Source organism: Macaca fascicularis, chromosome 4 (assembly GCF_037993035.2).
Source record: "Macaca fascicularis isolate 582-1 chromosome 4, T2T-MFA8v1.1".
Classification (NCBI taxonomy): domain Eukaryota; kingdom Metazoa; phylum Chordata; class Mammalia; order Primates; family Cercopithecidae; genus Macaca; species Macaca fascicularis.
The window spans coordinates 62303864-62322673 of NC_088378.1; the positions used below are offsets into that span (position 1 = coordinate 62303864).

General features: G+C 36.7%; 1 protein-coding gene across 2 annotated transcripts in view; it reads left to right on the plus strand.

Annotated features, from left to right (window-relative positions):
- The first annotated feature begins 10278 nt into the window (after positions 1 to 10278).
- OPRM1 (opioid receptor mu 1) overlaps positions 10279 to 18810 on the plus strand; it is an 89685-nt gene continuing 81153 nt past the window's right edge. For both annotated transcript variants that reach the window (XM_074037306.1, XM_065543609.1), the window contains exon 1: positions 10279 to 10852. In XM_074037306.1, coding sequence (XP_073893407.1) covers positions 10563 to 10852 — 290 coding nt within the window. In that variant the 5' untranslated portion in view covers positions 10279 to 10562. The remainder of the gene's footprint in view (positions 10853 to 18810) is intronic.

Below are 18810 nucleotides of genomic sequence, written 5' to 3' on the forward strand. Positions count from 1 at the left end.
TCTGATAGTTTTATAGGAGGCTTTTCTCCCGTTCACTCTGCACTTCTCCTTGCTGCTGCCATGTGAAGAAGGACGTGTTTGCTTCCTCTTCTGCCGTGGTTTTAAGTTTTTTGAGGCCTCCCCAGCCATGTTGAACTGTGAGTCTATTAAACCTCTTTCCTTTAATAATTACCCAGTCTCAGATATGTTTTATTAGCAGCATGAGAATGGACTAATACAATGAGCTATCATTAATAATTCTGTAGCCTCCTATCAGGAAATGTTTAGTCATGTACCCATGTACATTATATTCAGGTCTGTTTCCTTAAAAAGTAGTAGAATACCTGACATACTGTAGACTTCTGAGAGTTTCCCCTTGGTGTGCATTTACATTTAAGAGAGGAGATTTTAACATATTTATGAAGAAGGGTAAATCCTGGTTTTTGCTCTTGAGGTCCATAAACTTGATTAAGAAAATAAAAAGACAGGCATTGTGGGGACACTGGGGATTTTAGAACTTTTCTTTTATGCCCAGAAAAATTTTAAAGATACAAAACAGAACTATATCTGTCTCTTTAAGAATTTAAACCTTTTATAGTAAGGTATTATTAAGAATGAACTTCAAAGCATCAATTTACTTTAATCAATATTCTTACTATGTACTTGGACACTTACAAGGAAAATGAGGGAGAAACAAGTAAAATTGTAAGCTAAAAAAACAGAATAATAGAAAATATTCACAAAGTACATGCACTGGACTTTCCCAGTAGCAAATTAATTTTTAGTACAAAAATTTTTTTGTATTTTCCCCTATAAGATTTGGAAAGTACAGAGAGATTAGAGAAAAAAGACAGTCTGGTCAAGACCAGACTGACCAACCTGGTGAAACCCCATCTCTACTAACAATACAGACAGATTAGAGAATAAATTTGGGTAGTAGACCTTGTTCTATGTCAATTTTGGCAATCTCCTCCCTGAAAAGAGGAAACATTCTATGAAGGTGAGAAGGATTGAGAGTGATAAACACCATTAAAATACATGGATTGCTTTCGTTGTTCTTACATGAAAACAGTCACAGAACAGATAAACACAAAGACAAGTTACGTTAGTACTGCTCTATGAGCCTGTAAATGGATCCAAATGAAGCCTAGACTATATAATCCAAGATAAGAAGCAGAAATTTCAGCCACAAAGAATCTAAGTGTAACTTAATTCTAAGGTTACCATGGAAGTTTAATTTTATATTTAAAGCAATCAAAAAAAAATAACATGTTCTATGGTAGTTTAATCTCATCAAAAGCTCTGTGAGTAGTTCACATTTCTATAAATCTCATTTCAAAAATGGAATGTCCTACTGTTAATATGAAATATTGCTATTTTGACAATTTTAAATTATTATTTTACTAAAAGTACTTAAAGAGAAAATTATCAATTAATTGTTTGGCACAGGTCATTAAGTTCTGAGATACGCTGTTGCATATGTCTAGAATACACCAAACCATGGAGTCTACACCACTCTCCTGGCAATCAGTTGCTACACAGAAGGCTGAGGAGCTGCTACATTCCATAACTGCCAGTCTATAATGTCAATAGAACCAGTGTCTTACAGTGAGTCAAGAAATGTTTATTGGCTAGGTTCAGTGGCTCACGCCTGTAATCCCAGCACTTTGAGAGACCGAGGCGGGCAGATCCTTTGAGGTCAGGAGTTCGAGACCAGACTGACCAAAATGGTGAAATCCCATCTCTACTAAAAATACAAAAAAAAAAGCTGGGCATGGTTGCACACACTTGTAATTCCACCTACTCGCGAGGCTGAGGCAGGAGAATTGCTTGAACTTGGGAGGCGGAGATTGAACTTTGGAGGCGGAGATTGCAGTGAGCCAAGATCACGCCATTACACTCCAGCCTGGGTGACAGAGTGAGACTCCATCTCGGAAAAAATAATAAAAATAAAAATCAAAGTAAAATGTTTATTAAATATCTACTGTGTGCTAGAAGAAAAAAAAATGAGCAAAAACAGAGAAGAAAGAAAGAGCATGGCAAGTACAGGGACTTATAAGCCGTTCAGGATTCATGGTGAGCTAGGAGCAAACAGTGGGTATCCAGAAATGCAGCTAAAAGGGTTTGTCCTCAAGGACCTTAGATGTCAGGATGTTTAACTTTATCCTGTGCATTATGGGGAGCCAACAAGCATCATCAGCAAGGGCACAGTCTGATTTCCATTCTTTTAATCTCTTTCTGGCTACAGTGTATAGGATGAACATGTAGGAAAATAGATCAGTTAAGAACTCACTGTAAAACTCTGTATGAGCCGTGAAAGTCTGAACAACAAAAATGATACCAAAAGGTACAATCAACAATCGTGGTAGTTGAATGTGGGAAAGGCAGTGAGAGCAGTCTATGATTTTCTTTAACAAAAATTTATATGATGCATATTGTGCCAAGGACTCTTGTAAGTGCTTTATTAATGAAGCTCATTTAACACCCATAAAAGTCTTATAAAGTAAGCACTACTGGAAATCCAATTTTACAAATGAAAAAATCAGGCCATCAACTAGCTGATTAAGTTGTTCATAGTCACACCAATTGCCTGTGATTGAAACAAGATTTTAGCAAGAAATGGGGTATGAGAATTTATATTTCTTTTAAAATTGTTTTTGGAGACAGGATCTCTCTCTATTGCCCAGGCTAGAGTGCAGTGGCACAGTCATAGCTTACTGAAGCCTTGACCTCCTGTGCTCAAGTGATCCTCCCACCTCAGCCTACCGAGTAGCTAAGATTACAGGCATGCACCACAACACTTGGATAATTTTTTGTTTTTGTAGAGATGGGATTCTGCTATGTTGCCCACGCTGGTCTCAAACTCCTGGGTTCAAGTAATCCTCCCACCTCTGACTCTCAAATGCTGGGATTACAGGGATAAGCCACCTCACCCAGTTCAAAGTTCACATTTCTAACCACTGAACAGTGCTGCCTACCTAGAAGGCCAAGGAAGGCTGCCAGATTTTTGCCTTGGGGAACTAAGGAGATGATGATGCCATTAAGAGAACTATGTTTGGATAGGAAGGTGAAAATGCTTTGGGCTTGTTGTATTTCCAGTGCTCATGAGTTATTTAAGTGGAAATGTCTACCAAAGTTATCTGTATTAGAATCTGAAGCTTTAGAGAAACAACTGAGCTGGAGATGTAGGTTGGATCTGTCAGCATATAGGTTAAAATCAAGACAAGAATGACTTGAGATTACTTAAGAAGAACACATTGAAAAGGTTAATAGAGAGAATGCTGGAAAACATCCACATTTAAAATGCAAGCAAAGGAAGAAGAAAGCATTAAGATAAACCAAAAGAAATTGTCAGGGTGGGAAAGTAATTTTAAAAAATAAAGTTATGGAAGAGAGATAATAAAGAATATCAAAAAGAGAGATGCTACAAAATAAAGACTAAAACACCAATAGATTTAACATTATGAAAGTCCCTAGTGTCCTTGGAAATAAAGGCCAGATTTTAAAGTGTGGAGGAGGAGAAAGGGAAGCTGTGAAAAACAGAGAGAAAATTGAAGGCAGGCCTTGGGTTAGAGATGAAAATGTGAATAAAATGCCAGTTTTTAATGAAAATGGAATAGTCCCATGGAATTAACACCGAGTCTTTTATACAAAGGCAAATGTGCAAGGGTTTGACAGCAGAATTAAAGCACTGCAAAAGTGCTACCCCCACTGCTTTCTCTGTGACCCTTGGAGCATGAAGTTCAGGGAGGGGAGGATGAGAGAAAGAATCAAGGGAAAGGAAGGACAGAGAGTTGTACGGAGATAAGAATGCAGGTTAATACATTTTGTTTGTTTGTTTGTTTGTTTTGTTTTGTTTTGGTGAGTATTGAAGGCTATAATGCAAAAGAGTGATTTGCTCAAGAAGAGATTTCAGAAAGATTTACATGGCACTGGTACAAATGTTCAATGGAGTAAAAGGAAACAAAAGACAGAAGCTGAGACATTCTTATAATGACCTAAATCAGCGCTTCTGAAAGTATAGTCTGTGGATTTGTGGGGTCTCTAAGACTCTTTCCATGGATCAACGTGGTTAAACCAATTTTAATAATAATTCTATAAAGTTAAATGGCTTTTTCACTATATTGCATTTTTGCATGAATGGTGCATAAGCAATCATGAGTTCAACTGCTCACACCTTAGCAGAAATCGAGACAATAACCCCATGCTGTACTAAGAGTCACTGTGCTCTTCACAGACCTGCAGTCACAGAAGAAAAACATGAAATAAGTTCTACTTTTAAAACTATAATTAATGGATCAGTAAAATGTATTAATGGTATTAAATCTTGGCCCTTGAGTACATCTCTTTAAATCTATGTATGATGACATGGGAAGGACACATGAAGCTTCTGCCACAAACTAAAGTAAGAGATTTGTCTCAAAGAAAAGCACATGCATGACTGTTTGAGCTGTGAACTGAACTAACCACTTTTTCCGTGGATCACTATTTTTATTTAAAGAATGACTGAAAAATAAACTACATTTATTCGAAATTCTGTGTTTGGCAGATATCTTCCTGAAAATGAAAGAACTGAATGTATCAACTCAAGGAAAACTAAAAGTATCTATTACCAATGATTAAGTTCAGGCTTTCAAGCAAAGTTGGAATTTGGAAAATTGTCCCCCACTGGGAGCTTAAAAGCATCTCAATATTGGAAGAAATTTCCTACAAGACCAGTTGTAATATGAACAAATGTAATTTGTTGCTATTTTCTAATGACATGTTTCACCATTTGGAAAGTGACATAATGCAGTGAACTAGTATTTTCTAAATGATCAATGCATACTATTACAAAACTACACATGAATAGCAGATTCGTTCAAAGTAGAAGACAGATCAATAGATTTAAACGTGTCAAAGTACAAAAAATTCATTAATGTGGTTTTAATCTCCACATACCAACTAACCTTTAAAAAACTAGCACTTCTTAAGTTTGGATTTAGTATTAAAGAAAAATATCCACTATTATTTGTAAAGGCTGTTAAAATAATCTTCCTTTTTCCAAACACATATATGCAATTGTAAATCCATATTTTTGTTCATGTATATCAGCTAAACAATGTATTGCAACTGATTGAATGCAGATGCAGATATGAGAATCCAACTGTCTTCTTCTAAATCAGACATTTAAAAGAATTGTATGATGTAAAACAATGCCATTCTTCTCACTAAATATTTTCTTGCTTGGGAAAAATATAGGGTTTCTTTTTCCTAGAAAAATATTTATGTTTACGTGTAATAGGTGTATTGTTATTTAAAATATAATGATAGGCTGGGCACGTTGGCTCATGCCTGGAGATCGAGACCATCCTGGCTAACATGGTGAAACTGCGTCCCTACTAAAAATACAAAAACAAAATTAGCCAGGCATGGTGGCAGGTGCCTATAGTCCCAGCTACTCAGGAGGCTGAGGCAGGAGAATAGCGTGAACTCGGGAGGTGGAGCTTGCAGTGAGCTGAGCACCACTGCACTGCAGCCTGGGTGACAGAGAGAGACTCTGTCTTAAAAATAAATAAATAAATAAAATAAAGTATAATGATAAAGAAATGTTTTTATAGATCTCTCAGTTTTAATATCTGAAGTGATAGACTGTGATAAAGATAACCTAAATAAGAAAAGCTTTTTGGATCCTCAATAATTTAAAAACTTGTAGAGTCCTGAGACTGAAACATCTGACAACTGTTTATCTAATAGAAAGTGATAAGGGGCTGTACTAGGGTAATGGCAAACCTCTGTAACTGGAAATTGAAGAGCAAGACTTGAATAGAAATGAGGTTCCAGATTTTAGAAAGACATTTAGACTTATGTATCATTTAAACTATTTGTTTTTGGATGAATTTTCAAAAGAGTTGATTTAGCTGGACCCTAGATACTACCTTCAGGCCCTTAAAAGAATCAGATCCTTTAAGGATGATTCTGTATTATTAAATATAGTGTATTATTTATGATAATTCTTTTTGCTAATTTGTAGGCCACATACAACAGGATATAAAAAGCCGAAAGACAAAGGATAAATTCTTTCATATGTGTGTAATCCTATAAACCCTCTTTGAAGTTGATTCTCATATTTTTGCTTTACAGAAAAGGAAACCAAATATCAGGAAGTGTAAGTAATTTAGTAAGTCACAAGGAAGTAAATAGTTGAGCCTGGATTTTGAACTGCTTTTTTTTTTTTTTTTTTTTTAAATCAAAAGTCCACGGCTGTCATCCACTTTATTCTAGATGCCTTTGTTTTAGGTTTATTGGGTAGAAGTTGGTGTGAGAAGTTTTTTGCTTTCATTTACTTATTTGTTTTTTACCATACAAATAAAGAGTGCCTATTCCATTTTACTTGATATGTATGCAACAATCCAGTGATCAAGGATAATATTGTATCACAATGAATTTGCATTCTCATTAGCTATACACATTTAAATGTTAGATAACACAGAAAAGATCTATAAACAAATATATAAAATGCTCCTCCAATGAAACCTTGGATGTCCCATTTTTCTGAGCTTCAAACCACTGTAATTGTTTCCTGCATAGTATTTATGCCTGTGTTCCTCATTAATAGCCATTAATCATGTGTTCCATTAACAGCCACTCTCAACAGAATCAGGACTAAGCTATTAAAATAAGTGTAGGGTGATGGCAATCCTATGAATAACTAAGCCAAAAGATGTTGAAATTCAAAAAAGGGAAGTGACTTTTAGCACTTTCCTGGGATTCATCCATGCTATGAATAAGTATGTTGCTTTGAAACAAATAATTTTTGTGAAAAATGTTGCATGATATGGATTTGATAGCAATGTTAAATCTAAATTGATAGATAATAAATTAGTCTTCCTTCAAATAGAAAGCCTGGGCTAAGCAAGAAGCATCAACAAAAAGATATTTCTATTGTACAAATTACATATTAAGACTCAATGAAATAAAAGATTTTGTGTTTGGGATCAATACTGTATAAAATAATTATGTTTGTAATAAATTGACTCATTTATTTGCAGTCCATCTGCTTTTATGAGAGACTTGAATTTTCACAATAGACTTCAGACCAATTGAGTAGGAAATGAACAATTATGGAGGAAAGGGGGAATATACCAGAGGGAAACTCTGAAATAACAAAAGCTTGAAATTGAGGTGCTTTTGTACTACATATTAAGTGGTATTAATTTATTATTTCTGAAACATTTTTTATCTAGGTTTCTCAAGGCGGTCAATATATTTGAAAGAAAATTAAATTTGTTCTGCAGTTCCCTGAATTGTATATTAAATAGGTGGAAGATACCAAGATATAAATGTTAATACAACATAAGGAAGGACATGCAATGATAACCAGAAGATTCTATATTCAAAATAGAAGGATAATAACTATCCTCAGTGAAAGATGATAAAGACCAATAGAAAAAGAGAAAATCAATCTCAGCTGAGAATATGAAGTACAAAGTTCAAGTCCTTCTCTAGAGAGCAATTGCATTTTTCTATAAAACAGAAAAAAAAAACAACTGTTTCTAGAAAAGGGCAATGGGAATGGGGTTGCTCTTCACCTATAATTCTAGAAGAAAAGGCATATGGCTAGTCCATAAGTATATACATTTAAGTCCTGGTTCATTAACAGACTATATTGAGTCAAAAAGGACAAAATATCTTCATTAAGGTTTTCCCATAACGATGTTTTATTTTCAAACTGTATCATTAAAAAATCACCCAGATTATTTTATTAAATAGATAATGGCACAAAATATATGCTAATCATTTTTTCAATTGAATTCAAATATGATGCACATGCATATTCATATATATTTAATACAGAAAGAAACACAGAGAGTGAGGGAGGGAGTCCACTATGTATTAAGTACTGTGTTAGTGAGTAGGCCTCTCTTAGGAACCTTATTACAGAGTACAAAGCTAAGAGAGTAAATAAAGTATATTAAAAAATGCATGCAAAAGATGACAGAATCACCATTCCAAAAGATCTTGGTGGGTAACAATCATGAACTGGATCTAACAAGATGTAACTTAAAAGTAAAAAACTATAGTGTTGCACTGAGCTCCCTCCAAAGCAACTATATATTTATAGGAGATGAAACACATGATTCACCAGGCATGAGAAGAAAGCTTCCATAATCAAAAACAATTGTATCCATCTTTTTAAACTCCAGCTCCTATCACATCATCTGGTCCAAAGCAGATCTTTAGTATTTGTGGAACTGACTTGGATTGTTTTTTGGGAATTTTGTCATTGGTAAACCTAAGGAGAGTCAAGAGAACAATGTGACCAAAAAATAAAAATAAAAAAATAAAAAAAGATTGGGACTTTCATTGTACTGGTAGAAAGATGAAGTTTATAATCTGGCTCAGTTTCTTTTTTGTTTTCTTTTTTGTTGTTGTTTTTTGGTCAGGGCAAACTTAGGTCATTATTTTTAACACTAGAACTGTAGTTTAAGAGCAGATAGACAAGCTATAATGAGAATAGACAAACAGCAAGGCCACCGAAAGAACTCAGAACTACATCTTATAAGAAACAACTGAATGATGCCAATGTTTAACTTGCAAAAGAGACTACTCAGTTGATTTCAAATATATGACATATAATGGTAATGAACTATCACTTATTAAGCAATTACTATTGCAATGTATACTCATTTAATCCTGCTAACAGACATGTGAGGTGAATATTACTAGCCCACCCCCCCTCTTTTAAACTAATGAGAAGACTGTCATCTGTAAGGTAAAATAACATGTCCAAACTCATAGAGCTACATAGTTATAAAGCTGATTTATAAAATGATTTGACTCCAAGATCAGGAATTATTACACTGTGTCTTGTCTTCCACATGAACTAACCACAAAGGAACTGAGTGCATGCAGACAGATTTCAGCTCAGTATAAGAGAATTGTTACATTAGTTCATGGAAGAATATGTTTTTAAAGTATTTTTGTTAGTCTCTAGGAAATCTCTGTAACATTTTATTGTATAAATTATACCCTTTAATGTAATGTTTTTTGTTTGGTTTTAACAACCTTCTTCTCAGAAGCATATGTCTATCGAGGAAGTCTTCAGATAACAAGGACAAAAATAATACTGAACATTGGCAAATAGCCTATGATTAATAGAGTTTACCTATGAGTTATCTGCTTCTAAGATAAATACCTAAAAATAATATTGGAATTAAATGTTCCTTTCAAGATCTACCCTCCCTGCTCCCTGAGAGTGCAGTTAATTTTTCAAGACCAACTGGGGACATGTATTTTCAATGTTTATGGTTAAAAGATATATACATGCACAAAAATATACATGCACAGAAATGAGAATCACTTCAGAATTGGTGTTAACTTTAGGGGAAAAAAGGCCAAGAACTTACTCTTTGTAACTACAAATTTATTTCTAAAATAGAAGCACTCGTGGATTTAGAAGTAAGGTATAAAATTCAAAAACGTATCCATGTTTCTCAAGGACCTTGTTGTAGGCCACTCTAATTCCATACGTTATGTGACTTTTCCTAGAATTTTTACACTAGAAAACAGGCAATCAAATTTTGTTTGGTTTTAACAACCTTCTTCTCAGAAGCATATGTCTATCGAGGAAGTCTTCAGATAACAAGGACAAATCATTCCTAATAGGTCTATGAGATTTAAGATGTGAAAGATCAACATTATCTTTAGTTGACTTTACTGGATGCCACAACCTTCTGATTTCTGTAACCACTTCTTATGCCTCTTCCTCACTGAGACAAAATCAGAGGTAAACAGAGATTCACCCTAAGAGAAATTGGGGAAAATGAGGAACAGGTTTTCTACACAAAAGTTTATTTCTTTCTTATTTCTTTTTCAGAAAATAGAGGATCGCTGTTGTTCCCAACAGGTTTGTAGGGAAGAAAATTGGAGAAACATTATTACATTTTCTTAGATGTTGGCAACTGAGGCAACAAGGACTGCAAAACAAGATTGTGTGTCCCCTATTCCCAAATGATCAAAATTGGCAATAGGGATGGAGGAGCATTGGGGTTTTAGGGTTGTTAGGGTTTCGTCAAGCCAGTGTATTCCCTGCCAGATTTTAAGGAGAAAAAGGCGCTGGAAAATGGAGTGATGTTAGCCCCCTTTCTTATTTTTCACTGCTGCCAAAAACTAACTCTATCTCTCTCCCCAACCCTTCTCTCCATCTCCCTCCCTTAGATGTGTTTGCACAGAAGAGTGCCCAGTGAAGAGACCGACTCCTTGGATCGCTTTGCGCAAAATCCACCCCTTTTCTCTCCTCCCTCCCTTCCAGCCTCCGAATCCCGCATGGCCCTCCCTCCCCTCCCGCAGCGGTGCGTGGCTGGGGATGAGCCGCTGTGAACTACTAAGGTGGGAGGGGGCTACAGGCAGAGGAGAATGTCAGATGCTCAGCTCGGTCCCCTCCGCCTGACGCTCCTCTCTGTGTCAGCCAGAACTGGTTTCTGTAAGAAATAGCAGGAGCTGTGGCAGCGGCGAAAGGAAGCCACTGAGGCGCTTGGAACCGAAAAGTCCCGGTGCTCCTGGCTACCTCGCACCGCGGTGCCCGGCCGGCCGTCAGTACCATGGACAGCAGCGCTGTCCCCACGAACGCCAGCAATTGCACTGATGCCTTGGCGCACTCAAGTTGCTCCCCAGCACCCAGCCCCGGTTCCTGGGTCAACTTGTCCCACTTAGATGGCAACCTGTCCGACCCATGCGGTCTGAACCGCACCGACCTGGGCGGGAGAGACAGCCTGTGCCCTCCGACCGGCAGTCCCTCCATGATCACGGCCATCACCATCATGGCCCTCTACTCCATTGTGTGCGTGGTGGGGCTCTTCGGAAACTTCCTGGTCATGTATGTGATTGTCAGGTAAGGAAAGCACCAGGGCTCCGAGCGGAGGGTTCAGCGGCTCAAGGGAGTCCAAAGAGACACCTAACTCCCAAGGCTCACTGTTGGGCGGGAGGATGAAAGAGGGGAGGTAAACTGGGGGAACTCTGGAGGCTACCACGGACAGTGATTGCTATTTCTGTGAGAAAATCTACTTTTCTAATTTTTCAATTGATAAAGAAGTAATCCAAAATTTCAGGAGCAGAGAAGTTGCTTTGGTTAAAGCTACAAAGGTCTAGGGGTGGGGGGGAAGTTATAGGGTAGACTTAGAGCTCTTCCTTATACTGAGCAAAGAGGGCTCTTGGCAGAGTCCTACACTCAGTCCCTCTGCAGGAGCTATGGAAAGAGTAAGTTGTGAATAATGGGTGAGAAATTCTAGTTAGCTTTCTCAAATTTGGTTGGGGCTGTGGTGTGTGGGGGGGGGGGGGAGGGGGGAGAAGTCTTCTCAGTTGTTTTGAGATGGACCTTGGCAACTTTCCTACTCCTACTGGTTTAGTACTTCCCTGTACTACAACCCCACCCTTTCTTCTCCCCTACCATAGCAGCCCTTACCCATATCTTCCTTTCATCCTGAGGCAACACTAGGTAGAGGAAGTTTCCCTAGCGTCTCTCCATGGTAGTTTTCCTCCTGTTATAACAAACATGACAGCTGTGTTGCCTAGACCAGTTTGCCATTGGTAGCTTCAGATCGCCTAAGTCACAAACTGCATCTGGAATGAGTAGGTTGGTTCAGGAAAACTGCAGGACATGGCTGTATTTCAATGCCTCCACAAGTTGGAGCTAATTAGGAGTGACCAAAAGCATCATAATTCCACAGTAGAGAACACAGGAAGTTTTGATGGGTGCTCTAAACAAAGTGTTCTTATCAAGTAAAATTAATTCAAAAGAGTTGTGGTCCACTTTCTGTTTACCCAGATGTTCCAGGTATATTTGGCAGAGTGTGGAAGCTCTCAATATTGATTGAGATTGGTATTGATTGTGTTGCTGTTGATGTGTATATTCAAATATATATTCAAATACTATATGTGAATGTGAAATGCCATATATCTGTTTTTGTTAAATAATATAAATATTTTAAGACTTTAAAATAGCTCCTAAATCGAGGGTTTTTTCTTTTTTAACCAGGGGTATGTGTATGTAGGTAACAAGGCATTGTTTTCATATTTAGTTACAATATTTGTTTCACCTATTCAGCAAGTATTGCAGGTTTCAGTGGAGCTCTTAAATCATTTAACAATTGCTCTCTCCAGTATCGTTTCATTACCAAGGTGCTGCAAATTGCTTATAAGCAATTCTTTCTACTCATCTGTCTGATTTCTTTAATTAATGATTTTCAAAGAGTAAAGCTAATTTCCCTGATCTTTTGATGAGGAATAAGATAAGTATCGTCTGTAAGAAAAGAGCACCATCTACTGAGAGGAAGGCTAACAACAGAAGGAAAAATGTAAGAAGATCAATGGAATAATTTATTTTTAAAAACATTTACTTTAAGTAATTCAATACAATGATTCACATTAAAGATTAAAAGCCAAGTTTCATTCTGCAGTTATGACAATAAAAGTTATAATTAAAGGCCTACTTTGTGAAGAGAAAATATGTTTCTCATTTTTTCTAAAAGAAATTCATAAAATCATACACTAATCAAGCTAGAAGGGACTCTAGAGATTATCTATGCTAAGTAAATAAACTGAGGCACAGAAAATGTAAATGATTTTCTCCAAAAACAGATATTTCATTAATTCAGTGCCACTGAATCTCTCCTAGCTAACATAATTTTATGTTTATTGTGTTGGCAAATCATGATTTGAGTTAATTTGACTATTAGGTTGACAGAGTGGGTTGATACAGCAATAATAACTTGGGAATAACAAATTATCCCCAAATTCTGTATGAAATCCTGAAGGAAAAAAAGCATGAAACAAAAATTACCAAAGCATCTAGGAATCCTGCCATCTGAAACATAATATTTTATTCCTTTTTATTGCTTCTTGGTATTTTCCTTCCTCATTTTTCTACACTTCAGTTTATGCTTTGCAATACAGAGAGGGCCAATAGAGTGGCAACTGGCTGTGAAATAAGCAGATTGGTTTTATTATTCCAGTGTAGATGTTGTTGGTTGGGTGAGTTGGTTTTAAAGGCATTACCTCTGGCCTCTTGTTGACTTGGAGAAACATGGTGACAGTGCATCTTACTGAGAACATGATATTATGCTTTATCCTTGGTACTGAAAGTTCTTACAAAATGCAGTACTATTTGAAAGGTCATCCCAAACACCCACCTGTGGCAGGGTGGGTTTTAATTGCAGGGTTAGGTAACCCTCTTGGAATGTGACTGTGAAACAGAAAAATGGGCAAGTTAGTGACAGATGAAGTGACAGGGAAGGCATCTGGGGATTGAACCAAGTATATCTATTTAGCCGAGAATATTTAACTGACTGTCTCCAGGCTGCAGTGTTTAAACTACAAAATGATCAGTTCAGGGATGTATTGTCCTTGCTAATAGGCTGGATATAATGTTGCATCTATTAAGCATTGAGGAGAAGTGCTCACTTCCTTCTCTATTTCAAATTCAACAAATACTATTGAATGATCAAGTAGCTGCAGTTTTCTGATTATATTAAGGTAATATTTATTAAGATGTTTTAGTCCATTGAGTGAATCATGAGGCTCAGATGACTATGGCAACAACAACAACAAAAATAACTGCTAACGCAGATGCTGTGATTAACTCTTTGGCTCTGTTTGTACCACCATCATCATCATCCCTTCATCAACAACATTATTAAGTAGTATAACTTAAATGAGATTCTTAAATAGGGCTGCTCTAAGGAATACAAGGGAGGAAAGAAGAAACTGTAATATGTTCTAAAGGTTTTACATCCAAATGTTAAGTCATAAAAATGTTATCAGTAACCATCACCTGAAAGCTTTTTTTGGTTTTAAAGAAAACTAATGCTTGCAGAATAACTTTATGAAAATTACCACAAAGATTTTAGAAAATATGATGAAAATATTACAAAAAGTAGCAACCACTTAAAATGGGATGATAGTGTTTCATTGTCAAGAACTGTAAAGAAAAAAAATCAAAACGAAGAGTAACAGCAACCAGAGATGTTTCACTTTTTAAAAATATTTAATAACTGAACCAAACTATAGGATTACCCATAACTGCAAAAACTAATATAATCCCTGATGTGTTTATGTTGGCAGATTCTTTTTCCAAGGTTTGTTCATATAGCTATGAACGTGGTATGTACAGACACTGTTGAAAAGTGGAGGGCTAGAAACTTTGGAATCTCTGTGGGCTGTGTAAACCATCCTTACAGTAAATTTCCAATGAAGAGTGCCAAGTAATAGTACCCTCATTTGTAAGACTATTTCTTAATGTGGTTAGATAAATTCCCAATATAACTAATTATCAGAGAAGAGCATTTAAATACGTGCAAGATGTTATTGTCATTTCTCCTTCCTAAGAAGTATTTCTGATTTTAGAAAAGTCCTGTGAGCTTATACTTGTTCTATATACCAAATATTTGATTCAGGTTTAAATTTAAAGATGATCAGTTATACTTGATTGGAACAGAAGTATAAACTTTTAAACTTAATCCAGATTTAGGTAGGTAGAAATTAGTGAACAATAATGTTTTATCTAATATAAGGATATATATATATGTGTGTGTGTGTATATATATAAATTCACACACACATACATATATATTTGAATCAATTTGAAAGCATATGTCACTAAATATGATCATTAGTAATTTTCATAAAATAAAAAGATAATAGTTTATTTAGAAAGCTCAAATACTAATAAAATTCCCTTTTTTAAAACCCATAAAATATCCTAATTAGAGGATAGATTTTAAGTGGAAAACACTAAGTAAAATTCAGTTCTCAATTTAATGGCTTACATTAAAAAATACTAACTTAATTGCATGCCTTTCACTTAGTAAGGGGGAGCTCCTGGTACCTATTACAATTTGAATTTTAAGTGCTATTTTCCCTATAGATACTAATTCAGAGGAGAACAACTCTTCTTCTGTGTCTCCTAAACACACTAAATTGCTTTTACTTTCCTTGGTTGTAAGCTGTGTCTTTTGTCATTTGCATGGCATTACCAATCAATGAGTTTCCTACATTCTTCTCTCTCTGTTTTCTTTCTTGAAAGAATGACCTATCTGATATTTCTTGAAACATCTCCAAAGATAAAAAAAATATAGAATTACAGAACAATTCTTCTGTTAAAGGATGGATGGATGGATAGATAGATAGATAGATAGACAGAGAGACAGATAGACTGAAACAGTTGAAGTCTCTTCTGTGCTCGCATTACCCTCCTTTCACTGAGACTACCACTACCATAAATTTAGTGGTGAGTATTCACATGCATGTTTTTAAACATTTACTACATATGGAAACACATATATATAGTAAATATATGGAAACACAAACACATAGTAAATGTTTTTGTATGTTTTTGTAACTTTTTATAATTGGTATCATATCATATGTTTAAGCTTAAATACATAATTTCCCAGTTACCCCAAGTTGTTATAGTTCCAGTAGGCCAGTGCTAGAAAATAGATGTCAAATAAAACCAACAAACATAAAAGAAAACAAACAAACATTGTGGCCATTAACTCTTCTGAGTACTTTTAACTGATCTTATTTTTAAAACATGTGTTAAAAATTATTCATAAAAATTTATTTGCAAGCATTTTTCTAATCTAATTGTTTTAATTAATATTTAGGTATAAAAAACTCAGCTACTGCTGCAAAAAAAAATACTGGTTAATAAATTTAAATAGAGCACAATTTCTCTACTGCTAAGAAGAAAATAAAAGTAATTAATTGGTGTCTGTATGCATTCGAATAATAAATGCTGGCAATATTTATTTTGAGATTTTGAACATCTAATAGGATCCCTTACATATAAAAGTTGAAATATTATTTCTCCTAGGATTCTGTTTAAAGCAGTAGTTGAAACAGATATTTTAAGCTCAGCAGCAAGAAAAAATAAGCTCATTTTGATAAATAACATACAACCATATGAGATTTTAAAATGTACTCGTGGTGGTCAGGCACTGTGGCTCTTATAAATGCCAGTACTTTGAGAGGTGGAGGCAGGTGGATCACCTGAGGTCAGGAGTTTGAGACCAGCCTGGGCAACATGGTGAAATGCTGTGTCTACTAAAAACACAAAAATTAGTTGGACCTGATGGCACATGCCTGTAATCCCAACTACTCTGGAGGCTGAGGCACAAGAATTGCTTGTACCCGGAGGCAGAGGCTGCAGTGAGCCGAGATCGCACCACTGCACTCCAGCTTGGGCGACACAGTGGGACTCTGACTCAAACAAAAAAATTAAAATTAAAAAAAAAGTACTGGGGTAAGTACCAAGACTAAATGGTGCATGTCATTTTAAAATACAAGAATTTCATGTCTTTAATCCTCACTAAGTTTAATGTTTATCTAACTGAAATAATTGTCTGTGACAGCAGTCTCCAAACTTGTTTTTAGACATAGACACTCATTTCAAGAACTTGGGACCCAATATATAAAACAGATCACAGAACAACTGTCCAGATGTAACCACATGTTGGGGCCAAGAGCGCTGCTCACCTTGCATCCCCATACCACCCACCAGTGCTGTCCCCAAGGGACCACCACAGAATTTCTAGCGCTCCACCAGGCAAAATTTGAAAGCAATGGCTTTCGTGTTGTTTCATAGCCTTCTCGTGGCCATGTCATGTCCTTCACCTTGCCTTCCACCTCAGCCGCTGATATGACAGTCAGTTTTGCCCAAACATAACTGAGTAACACTTCATCTTGGCTGCATCAAAATCCCTTACTTTCCGCCCTAGGGCTTTTCTATTGGAGTAATTGGCCTCCGTAGGAATCAGCCTGGCACTCACAAAGGCACTATTTGGAAGTTCAGGGAAGTTCTCTTGACCAGGAAATGGAAGCCTGTGGACAAATACTGCCCTTGCTCCCCTCTCTCCTCAGTTGTACAATTCTGAGGTGCCAACTACAAGGCATGTCAGAAGGCCCTGCCCACGTTGTGACCGTCTCAAACACATGCCTTGTTTTCCTCTTCCCTGGTTTACTCTTCAGGTTTCCCACTCCTTGCCAAGCAACCACTTTTCAAAATGGTTCACCTTCACACAAGGTCATATCTCACACTCTGCTGAATATCCTTCCTGTTCTTTTATAATTGGTGACTATATGTTAGCACAGTAAAATGTGGTTAATCAATAGAGCCCTTAGAGACCTATCAATAAAGGTTTTTTCTTAACTATCAAAAACTCATAAGAAAAATTCTAATAGGCAGCCCCAGTCAGAACTACCAAGAGAGTTCAGAAGCTAAGCTTTGCCTTCCATTTGTGTTCCTGCCTTGGGATTTAGGAAAGGCTTTTTTGGGTAAGTTTGGCTGAATGGAGAGAGAGTGGGCACCAGTCATGTCCAGTGCTCCGTTTACTTCTTCTTGAGCTCAGGGTGATAGGAGCAGAATTGTCTGCGCCATGTAAAGGAAATAAAGCTTCCTGTGCCTTCTGGCGAACTATCTGAGGGTTTAAAGAAACAAACAAACAAAAAAACCTACCACTCCCTTTTCCATTAATTTTATGTTATATAGTAACATTAAGAGTATCTTGTGATTAATTGAGCTCAAGAAAATTTCAGTCTTCAAAAGTGAGCTGAAGCATCAAATGCAAGAAATGTCATATACAAGAAGCATCATATACTGAGCTTGCCAAGCAACTCCTTTCTTTATCCATCCTTTCTTGTCTCAGGTAACTTTTTTTCTTTCCCATCCACTTTTCAGATATAAATTTAGAAAGGAAGAACAGCAAGGAAGAAACCTTGCTCTGGCTCAGGACCCCACGTGTCAGTTGTGGCTTGACTTCAAAGCACTGTGTGCCCCACTCTCCGTATCTGTAAAAATGTGCGAATCGGACTAAAAAAATCTTAAACCCTTTCTGGTACTAAAATGTCCTATGGCAACTTCAGTCACTATTAAGCGCATGTTTTTCCCAGCGATACAGTCTCGAGGAAAAGAGTAATCATACACAAAACTGAACAGTCATGGTCGCCATTCCGAATACCACAGCCCTTTGGATTCTATATAAGCTCAAATAGGTTCTGTCAAAGGGAGAAAGAGCGAGTGCGCACTGAACTGCCAGGTGTGGTGTTTATGATTAGGACAATAAGCGAAACAGAAAGTTACAGTCAAGCCTTTATTCACATGCTTCGAGAGTACAGGCAAGTGGTTAAATGGGAAAAGGTGGAACCCCACAATGTTTCATTCCTCCCACTCCCACCCCACAGAAGCCACCAGGTGAGCATAACATGTTTGAGCAGAAATGCAGGAAGGAGAGGGGAAGTCATCTTCTCACTGCACAGGGAGCCCCAAGCAAAAGGTCCTGCTGTTTTGTGCACCCAAAGTACTTGTGTTAGAGAAGCTTTGTTCAGGCATGATTTACAGTGCTGCTGACCATGAGTTCAACGTTAGTGAATCAGCTATGTATCATATAAAGCGTCTTTAGACAGAAACACACATAAAAAAGGTTATATATGCATTAGCTGATGAAAGGGTATAAAGAAACAAACAAAAAACCTACCACTCCCTTTTCCATTAATTTTATGTTATATAGTAACATTAAGAGTATCTTGTGATTAATTGAGCTCAAGAAAATTTCAATCTTCAAAAGTGAGCTGAAGCACACCAGGCACCCAAGGGCCTGGGTGAGAGATGGGGAAAGACAAGGAATGAAAAACAGTGAGTCAGAGTATGTGCTGCCTCCTTAAGGGTTAGGAATGCGTAACGCCTAAGAGCGTGATTGGCAAAGGTGGGGCGTGGGCAAAATTCTTTCTCACACTCTCTCTCTCTCTCATTCTCTATATAGGAGATTGTTTTAATATCTGCCTTCAGATATTAGT